The sequence below is a fragment of the Pseudorca crassidens genome, chromosome 15 (genome assembly GCF_039906515.1).
Source record: "Pseudorca crassidens isolate mPseCra1 chromosome 15, mPseCra1.hap1, whole genome shotgun sequence".
Classification (NCBI taxonomy): domain Eukaryota; kingdom Metazoa; phylum Chordata; class Mammalia; order Artiodactyla; family Delphinidae; genus Pseudorca; species Pseudorca crassidens.
Genome location: NC_090310.1, coordinates 28,524,944 through 28,544,817, shown reverse-complemented (window position 1 = coordinate 28,544,817; position 19,874 = coordinate 28,524,944). Strand labels below are relative to the sequence as shown.

General features: G+C 43.4%; 1 protein-coding gene across 1 annotated transcript in view; it reads right to left on the bottom strand.

Moving 5' to 3' along the window:
- CPPED1 (calcineurin like phosphoesterase domain containing 1) overlaps positions 1-19,874 on the bottom strand; it is a 117,677-nt gene that overhangs the window by 29,517 nt on the left and 68,286 nt on the right. The window contains exon 3 of the mRNA XM_067706604.1: positions 13,052-13,474. Within this exon, the coding sequence (XP_067562705.1) occupies positions 13,052-13,474 (423 nt within the window). The remainder of the gene's footprint in view (positions 1-13,051; positions 13,475-19,874) is intronic.

Below are 19,874 nucleotides of genomic sequence, written 5' to 3'. Positions count from 1 at the left end.
TCACAGGACCCTGGGTTGTGACGACAGGGCACATAGAAGGCTTTATTCAAATGGGTGCCGTTCTTTTACTTCCAAATGAGTCATCAATATGCAAACATTTCTGTTAAGTAAAATTGTAAAACAAAACTAAAGCAATTTCCAGCTTATTTTACGTAGCAATATTCTAAATTTTCATGTACAGTGTTAACCATAGTCGGGGCAAGTGCCTTTTAAGTGACGGCAAGTCCAGTAAATAAAAAAATACTTGAATTAGTATAGGAAGTAAGAGTGTTTAGCACCAGAGGGCAGACAGCAGAAGAAAGAAGAACTACGATCCTGTAGCCTGTGGAACAAAAAACACATTCACAGAAAGAGAGACAAGATGAAAAGGCAGAGAGCTATATACCAGATGAAGGAACAAGATAAAATCCCAGAAAAACAACTAAATGAAGTGGAGATAGGCGACCTTCCAGAAAAAGAATTCAGAATAATGATAGTGAAGATGATCCAGGACCTCGGAAAAAGAATGGAGGCAAAGGTCGAGAAGATGCAAGAAATGTTTAACAAAGACCTAAGAGAATTAAAGAACAAACAAACAGAGATGAACAATACAATAACTGAAATGAAAACTACACCAGAAGGCATCAATAGCAGAATAACTGAGGCAGAAGAACGGATAAGTGACCTGGAAGACAGAATGGTGGAACTCACTGCTGCGGAACAGAATAAAGCAAAAAGAATGAAAAGAAATGAAGACAGCCTAAGAGACCCCTGGGACAACATTAAACGCAAAAACATTCGCATTATAGGGGTCCCAGAAGGAGAAGAGAGAAAGGACCAGAGAAAATATCTGAAGAGATTATAGTCGAAAACTTCCCTAACATGGGAAAGGAAATAGCCACCCAAGTCCAGGAAGCGCAGAGAGTCCCATACAGGATAAATCCAAGGAGAAACATGCCGAGACACGTAGTAATCAAATTGGCAAAAATTAAAGACAAAGGAAAATTATTGAAAGCAGCAAGGGAAAAATGACAAATAACATACAAGGGAACTCCCATAAGGTTAACAGTTGATTTCTCAGCAGAAACTCTACAAGCCAGAAGGGAGTGGCATGATATACTTAAAGTGAAGAAAGAGGAGAACCTACAACCAACATTACTCTACCCGGCAAGGATCTCATTCAGATTCGATGGAGAAATCAAAAGCTTTACAGACAAGCAAAAGCTAAGAGAATTCAGCACCACCAAACCAGCTGTACAACAAATGCTAAAGGAACTTCTCTTAAACAATTACCTTAAATATAAATGGATTAAATGCTCCAACCAAAAGACACAGGCTCGCTGAGTGGATACAAAAACAAGACCCATATATATGCTGTCTACAAGAGACCCACTTCAGACCTAGGGACACATACAGACTGAAAGTGAGGGGATGGAAAAAGATATTGCATGCAAATGGAAATCAAAAGAAAGCTGGAGTAGCTATACTCATATCAGATAAAACAGACTTTAAAATAAAGAATGTTACAAGAGACAAGGAAGGGCACTACATAATGATCAAGGGATCAATCCAAGAAGAAGATATAACAATTATAAATATATATGCACCCAACATAGGAGCATCTCAATACATAAGACAACTGCTAACAGCTATTAAAGAGGATATCGACAGTAACACAATAATAGTGGGGGACATTAACACCTCATTTACACCAATGGACAGATCATCCAAAATGAAAATAAATAAACAGAAGCTTTAAATGACACAATAGACCAGGTAGATTTAATTGATATTTATAGGACATTCCATCCAAAAACAGCAGATTACACTTTCTTCTCAAGTGCGCACGGAACATTCTCCAGGGTAGATCACATCTTGGGTCACAAATAAAGCCTCAGAAAATTTAAGAAAACTGAAATCATATCAAGCATCTCTTCTGACCACAACACTATGAGATTAGAAATGAATTACAGGGAAAAAAATCTAAAAAACACAAACACATGGAGGCTAAAGAATATGTGACTAAATAACCAAGAGATCACTGAAGAAATCAAAGAGGAAATCAAAAAATACCTAGAGACAAATGATAATGAAAACACGACGATCCAAAACCTATGGGAAGCAGCAAAAGCAGTTCTAAGAGGGAAGTTTATAGCTATACAAGCCTACCTCAAGAAACAAGAAAAATCTCAAGTAAACAATCTAACCTTACAACTAAAGGAACTAGAGAAAGAAGAACAAACAAAACCCAAAGTTAGTAAAAGGAAAGAAATCATAAAGATCAGAGCAGAAATAAATGAAATAGAAAAAAGGAAAACAATAGCAAAGATCAATAAAACTAAAAGCTGGTTCTTTGAGAATATAAACAAAACTGATACACCATTAGCCAGACACATCAAGAAGAAGAGGGAGAGGACTCAAACCAATAAAATTAGAAATGAAAAAGGAGAAGTTACAACAGACACCGTAGAAATACAATGCATCCTAAGAGACTACTACAAGCAACTCTATGCCAATAAAATGGACAACCTGGAAGAAATGGACAAATTCTTAGAAAGGTATAACCTTCCAAGGCTGAACCAGGAAGAAACAGAATATATGAACAGACCAATCAAAAGTAATGAATTTGAAACTGTGATTAAATATCTTCCAACAAACAAAAATCCAGGACCAGATGGCTTCACAGGTGAATTCTATCAAACATTTAGAGAAGAGCTAACATCCATCCTTCTCAAACTCTTCCAAAAAATTGCAGAGGAAGGAACACTCCCAAACTCATTCTACGAGGCCACCATCACCCTGACACCAAAACCAGACAAAGATACTATAAAAAAAGAAAATTACAGACCAGTATCACTGATGAATATAGATGCAATAATCCTCAACAAAATACTAGCAAACAGAATCCAACAGCACATTAAAAGGATCATACACCATGATCAAGTGGGATTTATCCCAGGGATGTAAGGATTCTTCAATATATGCATATCAATCAATGTGATACACCATATTAACCAACTGAAGGATAAAACCATATGATCATCTCAACAGATGCAGAAAAAGCTTTTGACAAAATTCAACACCCATTTATGATAAAAACTCTCCAGAAAGTGGGCACAGAGGGAACCTACCTCAACATAATAAAGGCCATAAACGACAAATCCACAGCAAACATCATTCTCAATGTTGAAAAGCTGAAAGCATTTCCTCAAAGATCAGGAACGAGACAAGGATGTCCACTCTCACCACTATTATTCAACATAGTTTTGGAAGTCCTAGCCATGGCAATCAGAGAAGAAAAAGAAATAAAAGGAATACAAGTTGGAAAAGAAGAAGTAAAACTGTCACTGTTTGCAGATGACATGATACTATACATAGAGAATCCTAAAAATGTCACCAGAAAACTCCTAGAGCTAATCAATGAATTTCATAAAGTAGCAGGATACAAAATTAATGCATGGCAATCTCTTGCACTCCTATACACTAATGATGAAAAATCTGAAAGAGAAATTATGGAAACACTCCCATTTACCACTGCAACAAAAAGAATAAAATACCTAGGAATAAACCTACCTAGGGAAACAAAAGATCTGTATGCAGAAAACTATAAGCCACTGATGAAAGAAATTGAAGATGATACCAACAGCTGGAGAGATATACCTTGTTCTTGGATTGGAAGAAACAATGAAATGTGAAAATGACTATACTACCCAGAGCAATCTACAGATTCAATGCAATCCCTATCAAATTACCAATGGCATTTTTACGGAACTAGAACAAATCATCTTAAAATCTGTATGGAGACACAAAAGACCCCGAATAGCCAAAGCAATCTTGAGGGAAAAAAATGGAGCTGAAGGAATCAGACTCCCTGACCTCAGACTATACTACAAAGCTACAGTAATCAAGACAATATGGTACTGGCACAAAAACAGAAACGTAGATCAATGGAACAAGATAGAAAGCCCAGAGATAAACCCACGCACCTATGGTCAACTAATCTATGACAAAGGAGGCAAAGATATACAATGGAGAAAAGACAGTCTCTTCAATAAGTGGTGCTGGGAAAACTGGACAGCTACATGTAAAAGAATGAAATCAGAACATTCCCTAACACCATACACAAAAGTAAACTCAAAATGGATTCGAGACCTAAATGTAAGACCGGACACTATAAAACTCTTAGAGGAAAACATAGGAAGAACACTCTTTGACATAAATCATAGCAAGATCTTTTTTGATCCACCTCCTAGAGTAATGGAAATAAAAACAAAAATAAACAAATGGGACCTAATGAAACTTCAAAGTTTTTGCACAGCAAAGGAAACCATAAACAAGACGAAAAGACAACCCTCAGAATGGGAGAAAATACTTGCAAATGAATCAACGGACAAAGGATTAATCTCCAAAATATATAAACAGCTCATGCAGCTCAATATTAAAGAAGCAAACAACCCAATCCAAAAATGGGCAGAAGACCTAAATAGACATTTCTCCAAAGAAGATATACAGATTGCCAACAAACACATGAAAGGATGCTCAACATCACTAATCATTAGAGAAATGCAAATCAAAACTACAATGAGGTATCACCTCACACCAGTTAGAATGGGCATCATTAGAAAATCTACAAACAACAAATGCTGGAGAGGGTGTGGAGAAAAGGGAACCCTCTTGCACTGTTAGTGGGAATGTAAATTGATACAGCCACTATGGAGAACAGTATGAAGGTTCCTTAAAAAACTAAAAATAGAACTACCATACGACCCAGCAATCCCACTACTGGTCATATACCCAGAGAAAACCATAATTCAAAAAGACACATGCACCCCAATGTTCATTGCAGCACTATTTACAATAGCCAGGTCATGGAAGCAACCTAAATGCCCATCGACAGATGAATGGATAAAGAGGTTGTGGTACATATATACAATGGAATATTAATCAGCCATAAAAAGGAATGAAATTGACTCATTTGTTGAGACGTGGATGGATCTAGAGACTGTCATACAGAGTGAAGTAAGTCAGAAATAGAAAAACAAATATCGTATATTAATGCATGTATGTGGAGCCTAGAAAAATGGTACAGATGAACCGGTTTGCAGGGCAGAAGCTGAGACACAGATGTAGAGAACAAATGTATGGACACCAAGCGGGGGAAACTGCAGTGGGGTGGGGATGGTGGTGTGATGAATTGGGCGATTGGGATTGACATGTATACACTGATGTGTATAAAACTGATGACTAATAAGAACCTGCAGTATAAAAAAGACAAAAAAAAAAAAAGAAAAAACAAACACACACAAAAAAAGAGTGTTTAGCTAAGCGAGGGATATTTCAATTTTACAAAGGAATCCCACTGCTCATTTGAAAATGACACTAATTGCTATTTTTAAAACGTGACCTAGAAAGAAAAGATATAATATTTTGACTTCACACGCTTAAACAGACATTGCTGTTTCCCATGTACTTGTGGCTCCTTTTTGAAATGCTGCAATGGGATTTTTCAACAAGATTTTGAGTTTTTAGTTTGAGGGTGACCTACAATACTCTGTTTTGTGTGTTGCTGCCCTGGGTGCCCAGCACAGGGCCCAGGCTATTTGTTGAATGGATAAATGCTGACTTAACTTTGGGAACAGGCAGCACACAGATACACATGCCAGATTCTCAATTTATAAATAGTTACTATCAGGACTTGATTTTAACTTTAATTAGCCCAACTGTTAAGGATACGTCCAAAGTGAGAAATGTAATCCACCACTTCGCACCAGATGTAGCTTCCGTAGTTGGTCTTTTATCTTGGTTTACAGTGAATGAAACACAGACATAAAATGACTAAAGCATGATGTTTTATGGTGAACTGATTGAAACATACAGCAGACCAAACCTGGAAGATGAATTCAAGACCAAATGTAAATTAAAGAGGGTAGAATTCCTCAAGCTGACATGCCCCCCAGAAACTCTGAATTCTGCAGATGCTCAAAAAAAGGACTGTTTGTTGAGTTCTCACTTGGAAGTCAGTTAAAAAAAGAACCAATGAGACAGATTTTTTAGTGCATTTTAAACAGAGAGCATTGGGACTTCCCTGGCAGTCCCTATGCGCTTCCACTGCAGGGGGCGCGGGTTCCATCCCTGGTCAGGGAACTAAGATTCCCACATTGCCCTGTGGCCAAAAACAAACAAACAAACAAAGGGTGTTGTCTGATCACAGCCACTGCCTTGTGGACCCACTTGCTGGATTCAGAAAAATCTGACTATGAGATTACGCATTCCAAAGTGTGTTTATTAGCATATTAATTGGTGAGGTGTGTGCTTTAAAAAAATAAATGCAGAGTCAAATCCTCTCACTAAGTTCCATAGGAATTTTCCATCTAGTTCAACGTTTCCCAACCTTTTAAACTAATACCCCTTTCGACAAAACTGAAAATAGTGTACATTCCTCATTCACCCCGAAAAACCTCAGACTCTGAGGCACAGCCTATCTTCCCGCATAGCCCAGAAGCCAAGAGGTTTCTTGTCTAGCTTCACTTCCTTAGTTTGTATTCTAAAAAGAATTGCTAATTCCTCTCCCTTTTTCAATATATAAAGTTATGTTAGCAAACTGCAGGCACGTCCCCAGACTCGACGTGCCTCTCCGTGCTTTGTGCCCCCTCACGTACACCCTCCCAAGAAGACGCTGCCTGCTCCAGGCAGCACCAGGAGTGAGAAGTGCTGCTCTCATGAAAGGAAGAAGCCAGACCCCGGGTAAAGCTAACTTGCCAGCTGTGGGCTCGCACCACGGTCCAGGGCCAGGTGACGACAAACCACCCTTCATCAAGCACGTGTCACGTCCCAGGCATGGGGCTAAGTGCTCTTATACACGCCTTCCTTTACTTGATTCTCACACCAACACTATGAGGTTGGGACGAGTACCCTCCTTTAACAAGTGAGTAAACTAAGGCAGAAAGATGTTCAGCAGATTACAGGAAGCCGCTTCACCGGGGAGTAGCACCAAAGGATTTGAATCCAGGTCTGTCTGAAGCCAAGCCCACCCGCTGACCTGTGGCCTTAAACGGTCTTACAGCCCTCCCTCATGAGCATGGCACCCCTTGTACCGCCATCACAAGTTCGGCCTTACCCGCACACTACCCACGCTACCTGTCATTTATTATTTTTCTTTCACTTGATGAGCTAGTTATCGTTTTTTTTCTAACACATGTTAAACACCCAAGCGTTTGATTTTCAGTGCCCCGGGAGCCCTCCCACCTTCACCACATCATGGGCCTCCAGCGGGATGAGCTGCACCCAGGTATGCTCTCCACTGAGGAGCCCGGGGCCCCTTCTGGGCAGACCTTCGGTGAGTCGGCAGTTGTGACGGGGGGGTCATCAGAAGCAGCCTGGAATTAGACGTGTGCATGTTGTCTCACGGGAGAGAAAGAGCCTCCCGCTGTATCAGGAACGTCTTTTTAAGTCAAGGATGGGAAAACTATGGCCTGCAGGCCCACCACCTGTTAGTGTAAAGTTTTACCAGAACCCAGTCACACCCACTTGCTTACGTACCGTTTGTGGCTATTTAAGTTGAGTAGTCGCTACAGAGACCACAGCCCAAAACGTTCACTGTCTGACCCTTTGCAGGGAAAGTTTGCTGACCCCTGCTCTAGGTGATGCATTTCCCATCCAAAAGTCAGCTGGTAAATACCAATCCAGAGGTAACATGGACATTACCTGTGATTCTGCTGATTAGTAGATATGAATCAAGTTTAACTCAATTCCATGTTTATTTATTGAGAGGCTACTATGTGATAGTCTAGGCTAGGGGCTGGGTTTGTAGAGGTGAACAAAGCTGGGACTCCATTTCCTGGAGGAATCAGGATGGAAACAAATAATTTCAATACAACTCAATATTAGATGTCAGAGTAGGATTTGATGTTTCATTATTCCTGTGAAGTAGACCCTGGAAACCTGACCTTTTTGTTCTTTAAAACTTTGAAATTCTAAAACCATAACAGTACACGGGCTAAGATCTCTTTCTAGTTTTTTTTTTTTTAAAGCATAAATAGAGGTGAAACTATAATTCTGTGAAATTACTCATTAGCTTTTACAGGAAAGATCAACTTGCTGGAATTTTTCATAATTGCCAAATTCACTCTGGGCTTTCTACTACACAGTTCTCATCTCTATGTTGAGAATGGAAAAAAGAAAAGGTATCGAGACATCAAGGGAAACAGGGTCAGTTAAAGAGCTAGACTTTTGTTTTTTAAGATTGAGTTTTTAAATTGAAATCTGTATTAACTGGGTCACATATTAACCTTCTGCTGAAAAAGGCGTGAGGGATACAGACAATGGCCAGGAGGTTCGACCAAGATTTCATTATCTACTGTCTTTGTAACTCCAACTAGGTATCAGGTGAATTAAGGGGAAAACCAATTTCTACATCCCGTGGATGTGATGAAATTGATTATCCTCAGACAGAGCAAAGAAGACGGAAAATAACTGTGCCGCTTCACATCTGTGCATCTGTCCTGCCCCGATAACTGTTTATTTGTACTGGCTATTGACAACATTTTCGCATCATACAGAGAAGGTTTTTTTTATTGAGCTTCAAAAGGAGAAACAGAATGCATCTGTTTCTAGGGAAACCTGAGCTCGGAGGCTGGAGGCTTTGATTCAAAGAACGCATCCCTACACACATGGTGGCCCATTGTATAGTAACAGCCCTCCTCCTCATTTACCTCATCCCGTTTAGAAAATTAATGCCACAATGTGAGATGATTGTTGATGCTCATTATTAAATCATTTATTCATCCCACACAATGATTCAGAATTATTCATTAAGCTTGCTGGAAGGAAGCGGGGTGTTACCTCCATGGGAGTTTGAGGAGGGATGTGCTCTTTAAAAGGATATTTTATAACAACACAATTATCATAATTAAAAGCTACCCTGATATTCTGATAAGTTTTTGACATATTTTTGAGTACTGGCATTTTAGCACAAGGAGATAAATGAGACTGAAATAGTATTAGGGAATAATATTGCTGTGGGGAGAAAAAGCTGGAGGCAGTATTAAATACCATCTGTCATCATCACCCCCAATTTGATCACGGTCTTTAAGTTAATGAATTTCACAGAATGTCACCTGAACTTCCGGCTTTCCAAAATGAGTTCAAGAACGACATGGCTGTGACCTGAGCGATCTCCGGCATTACTGAGTCGTGGGGGCCTGCATTCCCCATGACAGCCCACCTACCTGTGCTCCCAAACCAAGCTGGCCCCTCAGGCTGCCACGGAGCTGTGACTGCATCTCATCCCGATATCTTCCCAACGCTGCCTGCCGATGCTTTGTTCTGAGTTTGAAAGGCCATTAAGCAAAGGGCCTGGTTTGGGAAGCCACTCAAACTGACAGGTGACTGCAGGAAGGGCACTCTTCTCTCTGCTTTTGCCTGGTCAATCAGGTCTAAGGGAAGGTCCTAAGGCCAGTGACCAAGAAGAGCACACCTGCCTATAAGTGAAGGTGGTACCTGATGGGAACAGCAGGGGACCACTTGGGAAGAGAGTAACTGACTGCTGAGTGAGCCTGGAAAGTCAGCATGTGGGTCAGAGCAGAGTCACACGCATGGCCTGACCCAAAACCGAAGGACCAGGAGGCTGCATGATGTGTGCCTGACACTGGGAACACACCACGCAGAGGCTGTGCCCAGGAGTTCCACCGAGTGGGACCTGGTCTGCTCTGTGCCAGGTGCACAGTGGGTGCTAAACCGAGAAATGAGCTGGGCTGGTTGGCCACCGAGGGAAGGAGCCTGCATCAGAGGTTCATCCTTCACTCATTCCACAAACACTGATGAAGCATTTATTATAGGCTAAGACCCGAGCCAGGCCTCCCTTGCACTCAAGGAGCTGAGAGTCTAGAGGGGCTTCAGACAGGCTGACACTTTCAAATGCACTGGGAGCAAGGGAAGCTGAGGAAGAAACTGGCGGGGCAGGGCTGGGGGCACCTCATACAGGAAGTTGAGGCGGCGTTGGCCAGATGAAATGGAAGAGGCAGAGACAGTGACAAAGGGTGAGGACAGCCTTACCCTATGTATGAAGGGGCCTCAGAAGGGTAGATGCTGTTGGGCTACATACTCCTCTGGATGTAGCGGAGAATGGACCAGAATGGGGCAAGAGTGGGGCGGGGGACCAAGTGAAAGCTGTTGCCACCACCCAGCTGAGAGGCAATGGTGGCCTAAAGAAGTGGACAGGCTGGAGAGCTATTAAAGAGGCAGAATTAAAGGCACATGAAGTATCAATCTTCCTGGGCAAGGAGGCCCTACTGGAGAAGAATCCATCAGAGTTCCAGAACCAGAGGCCATTAAGAGCTGATAAGATTATTTACAGTAGCCAAGACATGGAAGCAACTCAAGTGCCCATCAACAGACAACTGGATTAAGAAGATGTGATACACACACACACACACACACACACACACACACACACACACACAGGAATATTACTCAGCCATAAAAAAGGAATACTGCCATCTGCAGCAACACGGATGGACCTAAAGACTATTATGCCCAGTGACATATGTCAGACAGAGAAAGACAAATACTATATGGTATCACTTATATGTGGAATCTAAAAAATAATACCAATGAATGTATATGCAAAACAGAAACAGACTTACAGACATAGAAAACAAACTTGTGGTTATCAAAGGGGAGAGGGAAGGGAGAAGGGACAAATTAGGGGTATGGAATTAACAGATACCAACCACTATATATAAAATACATAAGTAACAAGGATGTACTGTACAACACAGGGAATTATACCCAATATCTTGTAATAATTTATAATGGAGCATAATCTGCAAAAATACTGAATCACTATGTTGTATACTTGAAACTAACACAGTATTGTAAATCAATTATACTTCTGTTGAAAAATAAAGAGCAGATAAGAAAACTAGTCCCTCTGCTCTGTCTCATGCTCGGCAAGCAGCCTCCTGATTATAACTGGGCCTTCCATGCTGTTCTGCCTACGGGAAGAGACTGCACTGCTAGGGTTAAGGGGAGGATTTCAGCCTTGCTCTAAATTAATAAAATGTAAAATAGATAGCCAACGGGAAGCAGCCGCACAGCAGAGCGAGATCAGCCTGGTACTTGGTGACTACCTAGGGGGTGGGATAGGGAGGGTGGGAGGGAGATGCGAGAGGGAGGAGATATGGGGATATGTGTATACGTACAGCTGATTCACTTTGTTATAAAGCAGAAACTAACACACCAATGTAAAGCAATTATACTCCAATAAAGATGTTTAAAAAAATTTTTTTAAATTAATAAAATGCCATTCTGGTGGTAGATGTCAGTCTCTGTGAGCTGGGACAATTGGAGCCCACCTCCGAGACACAGACCAGCTCTGGGGGTGCCGACAAATCCTCCCTGCGCTTACAGGGCTGCAGGCCTGACGGGGGAGGTGGTTGGTGCATCCCAGATGCGATGTCACCCTCTGGGGTTCCTGGTGGGTGGGCAGCAGGATTCCCCCGAGGATGCGCTGTTAGAGCTGGGATCGCCCTCTTTATAAACGTCTCCAGGTCTCAGTATCTGGGGCTGCTCCTGGACCGCATGTGCTCCGTCCTACAGTGGGACACCCAGAACCCCATGCCACTCAAGGATGTGGCTGACAGCAAAGGGCAGCCATGGGGACGGCACTTGCATCATTTAACATGTGATATAAAAGGAATCATTTCAGTGGCACTAAGTGTTCTCTCCGGCATTATTCTCTGTTACAAAATAGTCTCCGTGGTGGTGCTGATGCCATCTTGACACTTCATTTCCTTGTCAACAAAAACAAAAAAAGTTGGTTTTCTGCACCAACTCAAGCATGGCATAAAATTTCAAAGGCTTTGATAGAAGTTTTCCAACTTCATCTCCATGGAACAGTTGGAAAACGTCTCCAATTATGCAAGCTTTTTGTAAAATGTCTCGAAAATACAGAAGGGCCTATTGTACTTTTCACAAGTAAATGTGAACACATTTAATGCTCAAAGGTGAAAAGAGTGCCAGGATTTTTTTTTAATGAACGCTTGCTACTTATTGGGTCAGGCCCTCTCCCTCTCCCTACCCCCTAACAAATAAAAGAATGCATTTATATTTCAGAGGCGCCCGATGAAGTACACTCTGGAAAGATCTGAAAGGAGGCATTAGGACCCAAACAAGAGACACAGCAGCCGTCAAAACTGGCATCCTGCCAAGGCAGTGGTAACGCAGGGAACCGGCCGAGAACGCACCATTTCTCGTGAGAGGAAAGCTGCAGGTGCTCCCAGGAGGAGGAATGAGGTGTGTGGGCTGGCGGTGCACACAGCGCCACCGGAACTGAGATCTCTAGAAACGGAGTGTCCTCACTGTTTGTGTGTGTGTGTGTGTGTGTGTGTGTGCTCACGTATGTGTCAGGTGTATGATTAGCTTAAAATTCACAGCAGGGTTAAGATCAGACTAAACAGATTTCTCCTCTTACTTCTGGAGGAGAACTCAGTCCACCTCACTAAAGGAACACTGATGAGGCTCCAGGACCTGCCCTATGGCCACATTCCAGGATTTCCCGGGTTACATCTAATACTGGTAGGGTTTGGCTCTTAAATATCATCTGCCCTTGGGTAAGTTCCTGCTTCCCAGAGAAATGAGAAAAGATACTCCTGGCGTCTTCCTTTGCCTGGGGCACATACAGCCACACTCAGACCAGACCCGCCCGGCCCCCCCCACCCCCCAATAGCCCCCAACCTGCAGGGTCCCCATCCTCAGCTGTGAGCAGCTATGACTTCAGTACTCAGCTTGGGGCTGTTCTAATCCCATCCAGGCCCCTTCTCACTGAATCCTCACAGCCACCCCACGAGAGAGCTGCTTCTGCTACTCCTATTTTACAGACGAGGAAGCTGAGGCTTGGAGGGCAAGGCAGCTCCTCTAAGGCCACACAGCCATGAGTGCCAGAGCTGGGATGAGAATCCAGTCCTGCCCAAAGCCCCATTCTCCCTCCCCTTTGCCAGGCCGCAGAGGGGCAGCAGAAGGATCTGGACACCTCCTCTCCAGATCACCCGGACACCTGGGGCCCCAGGCCTACCTGCTCGGGAGAACTTGTCTGCCATCTCCTTCCGCACCAGCTTGGTGAGGTTGAAGTAGCTGTCGTCCTCGTCGACGCTCTGCAGGAACAGCGGGATGTGCTGGAAGACGATGGCGTGCTGGCACTTCCGCTGCCCTGCGATGCTCAGCTGCTGGTCCAGCCACTGGTCCTGGGCCTGCTTCAAGGCAGGGCACATGGAGGCATCGTATAAGAACTGGGAGTTGAGGACGAGGAACAGGACGCCCCCAACCCAGAAGCTGAAATAGTCATCTCCCCAAGTCTGCTGGAACTCCGCGATGGTCTCGGGGGTGGGGACATTGCCCACGTCATGGTTGCCGCTGACAAGGACCAGTGGGATCTCGCTGTCCACGGTCCTGAGCACCCGCTGCAGGTCCTCCGTCTGCTCCTTCCGCCAGGGCGTCCCTGGAAGAGTGAGGGTCATGTCCTGAAACGGCTGAGGCTGCTTGTGCCTTTATAATATCGAATTAGGGAATAATCTAGAAATCCACTCAACTGGACACATGGAAACTGCAAAAAGCAGTCGTATGTTAAAAACAAATCAACAAGTGAGATGGGAACTTCTGTCCTCCTTCCCCTGGAAATTCAGTGTCTAACTGGCCATCTGACCCAAAACTGCTGATTGAGCGATGGTGTAGAGTCATTCTAATTGTAAATATTAGTGAAGCTGAATTTCTATCTTTTATTTAGAAAATAAATATAAATAGTTGTGACGTTTCTGCCCTGTTTCAAGGGGTCATCAAATGCACCCCTGAGGTGTATGGACCCAGCTCTGAACGCTAACCTCAAACGACAGCTATTTAAGATTTTCTTACCATACACACGACCGTGCAGACTGTGTGACCACTTTTATGGGAAAAACTCTTAGAGTCCAAACGGCTACATCAACTGGCATGTGTATCTTGCCAAACCTTCCCCATACAGCGGAAGAGGCATTTTATATTCTACTAGCAGTGTGTTAGAGAGCAGGGGCTCAATGCCTTAACATGAAGCACATTTCCCCTGGCACTCAGGAGTCAGTGTGGAGATGATTACTTGGACAAACAGTGGGTTCCCTCCTCCCTCAGATTCCTGGCTTCCACGCTTCCTGTAATAATGTGTTAAAACCTTAATAAATGGGCTTTGAGATGACCAATTTAATTCCAGATCTCGTTTTTTTTTTGGTGCTAATTTATTCAACAAATATTTATCGAGTACTGACTATGTATAAGGTACTGATTTAGCTACCAGGGTCAGCTGTGAGTCAAAGAGACGCAAACCGTTCCTTTCAAACTAGTGAGTCAGACAATCTGTCAAGCAAATTATAGAAGCACACCCATCTGTATCAGATGTTATTAAGCATGATTGAGAAAAGCAAAGCGGGGAAAGGACATGATTCCTGATAGTCCTGCGGAATAAGCTCAGCATCCTGCAAAGACAGCATATGAAAAATGATGAAAGAGAGAAGCCCACCTTCACGAGGGATGATAAAATTTCACCTGAAAAATGCTGCCATGAGCCGATGAAAATTAGACCCCACATTTCATTTCCATCATGAATTAAAAAGAAAGCAGCAAAGTCTTTACAAAGCAATTACAGCTAAGAAAGAAGAACATAAAGCAGAAATAAAGGAATTCAGTTTAGATGGTCAGAAAATAGGCAGATGTGAAATAGGAAGTGGTAGAACTAACTCAGGAAAGAAAGAGAGGGAAATGACAAAGCCACTTCAGAAATTACAACCACAAGATTAGCAGTGAGATTTCCTTTACAGCAAGTATATGCCTGCTTTTCTAAACATCCCATGAGAGTGTGTACAGAACGTGCACTCTCTGTTGAATACAGAATCCCTCATATTTCCACTCAACCAAACTTGTTAATGGGGTGATTCAAACCTCCTATGTCATTATTCTTTGCTTTTGGCCTATTGATCTGTATCAGCTTCTGAAAGACCTGGTTAGGTCATCACTCTAATTATGGATCGATCGATTTCTCTTGGTAATTCTGCCAAGTTTGGTGTTCACTTACTTTTAGCTATGTTGTTAAGACACTTAAGAGTTCAGAACACCCATATCTCACTGAAATATTTTTATTATTATTTTTATTATTATTAATAAAATAAATAAATGAAGAGAAAATAAAGAGGTAGATCTGCACGGATGTTCTGGAAAGATCTGTAATATATATTAAATTAAAAAGGTAAGACATGGAGGAGCAAAAATCACACGTAAATTTTAAAAAGGCTTACACATATTCATATATTATGGATAGAACTTCTCCAAAGATACAAAGGAAACTATCAACTCTGGTTAAATCTGGGAAACAGAAGCGGGGAGTGAAGGAGACTTTCACATTTGGTTGAAAACCTTTTATACTATATTTTTAAAGTTCCTTCCTTTCTTCCTCACTTTTTCCAAGCTTATGTATCAGTTTCATTTTTAAAAAGAATTAAACTTTAAAAAGCTTATGTATGATTTTCATTTTTAAAAAAAGAATTAAAAAAAATCCTTAGCGTCAGGATCCAAGGATTAAAGAAGATTGAGGGGAGGCCAGTCAGGCGGCTGCATTTCCAGTAGACCCCAATCTCGGGGGTGAGTGGAATCTACTGGGGAAAGGCTGGCTGGTCCCCACAGAAAGAGCTCAGGCGAGGGGAGAAGCAGGTCCTGCCTAGCACTGGGGACCAGGAGCCTCTCCCTCGGTGGTGCTGGGGATTTGCCTGCAGACAGCATCTGCTTCCTCACTGGTCTGGGCTGGCCCTGGGGCTCCTGGTTTGAAGAGGCCATTGACTGATGTTGCTTCCTTAGCTGAACTTGGACTGTGGGTATCTGTGTTGACTCTAAACCCCTCTGAGACCCCACTGGTCTGTTCTTTTCCCATTGGAGAACCTGAACTTGGTGCTCCGGCTCAGAGTGCTGCCTCTCATTACAGTGTCCTGGTCACAGTGTATTATGAAGTCCTGATCCACAAGACAAGGACTTTATAATACACTGGGGTGCAGAGTATCTCCCATTCTTGATTTTCAAAAGACATTTCATCACAATGCTTCATACACTGGCTGAGGAAGACACAAAGAATGTTCAAGTAGCTAATGACCATACACAGAAAAGTTAAAAATGAGCACCTCAAAAGACAGACTTAGGGCCTTCCCTGGTGGCGCAGTGGTTGAGAGTCCGCCTGCCGATGCAGGGGACACGGGTTCGTGCCCCGGTCCGGGAAGATCCCACATGCCACGGAGCGGCTGGGCCCGTGAGCCATGGCCGCTGAGCCTGCGCGCCCGGAGCCTGTGCTCCACAACCGGAGAGGCCACAGCAGTGAGACACCCGCGTACCGCAAAAAAAAAAAAAAAAAAAAAAAAGACAGACTTATTCAAACCTTGGAAAGGAGACCCTGTCTACAAAGCAATCTACAGTGAAGAGCTGTGAATTATACACAACAGGATGTTTGTTTGTTTCCAAACTTCAGAGGGATGCTGCTCTTGGAGAAATCACAAATAATCCCCAGTAACCTGTTAAAAACCATGAAGCCCATCTTCCCTGGATCCCTTCAATCAAAGATAAGCCTCTCTTGCGCAGCTTTTCCAGGACTTTCTATACCCACCCCCCATCTGGCAAGGTGTGGATGGGGAGTCTGTGACACATGGGTTTGGACCTTGGCTCTTGCCCTTCACAAGCTGTGTGGCCCTGAATGAGTCACCTGGGTCCTCTGAGCCTTGGCCTCAGTATGTGTGAAATGGGAATGATAACCCCATAATTCAGAGGGCAGCAGTAAGGATTCATACCAAGATAATTTCCAGAATTTGGTACAAACAGGTATAGAAAAGGTGATCTGTCTTCCCTCCACCCCACACCTGAATGTAGTAATTCTTCCCTCTTTATCAGTAACCCAACCATGTACACAGAGCAATCAGTGTATCATTTCTGGGGACTTCCCTGGCGGTCCAGTGGTTAGGACTCCGCATTTCCACTGCAGGGGCATGGGTTCGATCCCTGGTCAGGGAGCTAAGATCCTGCAAGCCGTGAGGTGCAGCCAAAAAAAAAAAAAAAAAATCATTTCTAAAGGAATGAAAACATTCTCCAGGGATATAAATAATTTTTAGGTAAGAATTTCAAAGTGAAGGAGTAAATTCTAGACGGTAAAAAGCCAAGTTTAATGAAAACACCTGCATTACATTCAACACACTCATTTGTGTATATCAGAATTTTTTTTTTCTTTTTTTGGGGGGGGCTTCCGTCGTGGCGCAGTGGTTGAGAGTCCGCCTGCCGATGCAGGGGACACGGGTTCGTGCCCCGGTCCGGGAAGATCCCACATGCCGCTCAGAGGCTGGGCCCGTGAGCCATGGCCGCTGAGCCTGCGCGTCCGGAGCCTGTGTTCCGCAACGGGAGAGGCCACAACAGTGAGAGGCCCGCATACCGCAAAAAAATAAATAAATAAAAAATAAACACATATAACTGCCTGCATGTATATTAATTACACATACATCACACTGCGTGTACGCACACACACACGTTTATGTTTCTAATCAGAAAGTCATTAGGACTGAACTAAACTGGATGACTTTACATAGATGCTGGACGAGCCCAGACGTCTTTGCAAGGCTCATCATCTTCAGGGGATGTGCAGTAGGTTTGGTGAGTACCTGGCATCATTTTTCTCCCCAGGGGATGGCACCCCAGAGAGACTGCTCAGAGCAGTGTGGGACCAGGCTTTTCTCATCTGTGGCTTTTTCCACTGTGGAGAAGGAAGCCTGTGCCCTTAAAAAACAAATATTGGATTCTCTTCCGTATTCTTCTTAACTGTCCCTGATATCAGACCCCTGTGTGTGGCTTGGCTTCAGCTGCTAGCAAGCCTTTCTCAAAGAGGTGTTCAGGGTCTGTGTTCTCAGCGTTCTCTCCCAGGGATTTGTGTCGCAGCTGAAGAACCTTCTTCTTCTCGGAACTTCTGACATTAGCTTGGGTTTTCAATTTTATACAGGTCTATCAAAGCTTAGTTTACAGCTCAACATGATTAAACAAAATTATATGTTGTTACTAGGATAGAACTCCCACGCCCGGTTCATTTATTCCACAATTAAACTCTTGCGGGCATGGCACATTAAAAGTAAATATCAGAATGTACCTGGGATGGCTATTCGTGGAATATTGCCATAATATTTCAGAAGCAATGGTAAAACCCTTGCAAGGATGAGATGAACTCTTGGCCATGTAGCTTTTTTTAGGATTGTAACGCACTGCAATTTATTGTTTATTGAGAACCCAAGTGGTTACTTCATTTCCAAGAACAGAGGTGTCCATGTTATTGCCATTTTCCACCCCCAGACTAGGGCTCCAACTCCTGAAGGGAAAATAACCACCACGCGTCACTTAAAGTATATCTCAACCAGAAGTGCAGGCAGCTACTGCAGAAATTTTTGTGCGTACCTGCCAAGCACAAAACATCATGATAATACACATTTGTTTCCCCCTTTGGGGGTAAAGGAAAACAGAAGCTGCCGCAAAGCACCGGACAATATAGCCTGGTTACAGAAAAGACGGAACAAGAAACAAGCATTGAGCTCACGTGCTCCCATTCCCCTTGAACCGCCCACCCCAGCCAGCAACACACAGTGATGCAAAACCCCGCCAGCAGATTACTTATAAGAACCATCCACCTCTGAGACCTTCACAGCATTTTCTCTCCTCTGTGGGGGTCGTCTGAAGAAGAGATACTGCGAAATGATTTCAACAGGGTTACTAATCTATTCACTGTTTTAGTAAGAAGATTTTCTTCCTTTTTTAAATACAAACAAGGAAACCAACGTTCTCTGCAGCAAAGCGACAGGAAAGGATGCTGCTTAGTAAATGAAAATAAGACCTCTATATTCCCCAGTCCCTGAAGGCACAAGAACTCAAACGAGAACTGATGATAACACACTCAACCACTGGCAGGAAGAGTTAAATGAAATAGTGGGAGAGTAGAGAAACAGTCAGGTGAGGTAATGGGCTACTCATTCAGGGGGATCTAGAGTGGACTTCCCAGTTCAATACCAGCAGCAGCGAAAAGAACAACAAAATCAACGTGGCCCTCGAGTAAGCCCATGCTGAGCAGTTACTTGCAAACCAAACGACTTCTCCAGCTGAGGCCGGCGCAGGGGAGGCAGGTGACTCAGCCTGTGATGGGGAAGGATTTCCTGGCAGAGAGACCGCTGCTGCTGCACTCTGTCAAATCCTTTCACACCCACAGAGCCTCCTGCCTGCCCCAGCTCCTAGGTGTACCCTCCCACCTGGGACCTCACACAGACCCTGGCTTCCCCACGGCACCCTCAGGCTGGGCTGTTAAGTGATGGGTGGTCTCCAGCAGCATTTTCTTTGCACAGTGAAGATGCTTGGTAGATATGTGTATGGATTTGGTCTAATTTGACTGAACACAGAAATTAATAGGAGGGACTTCCCTAAAGGTCCAGTGGTTAAGACTTAGCCTTCCAACGCAGGGGGTGCGGCTTCGATCCCTGGTGGGGGAGCTAAGATCCCACACGCCTCAGGGCCGAAGAATCAAAACATAAAACAAAAGGAATACTGTAACAAATTCAGTAAAGACTTAAGAAAGAAATGGTGGACATCAAAAAATCTTAAAAAAAAAGAAATTAATAGGAAGATACTGGGATATGCATGGAACACCATTTCTCATCCCTCCTCTTCCTAATTTCAGCAGCAGGTTATCGGCGGGGCAGGCTTAGAACCCTTGCTCCTCAGTCCAGGCCTTCTGACAAGAACAGAAGTCCAGCAGCTTCTCCACCCAGTTGCAAACCAACTTCTACACACACACACTGTTTCTCTGGTCTTCTAAAGTCTCT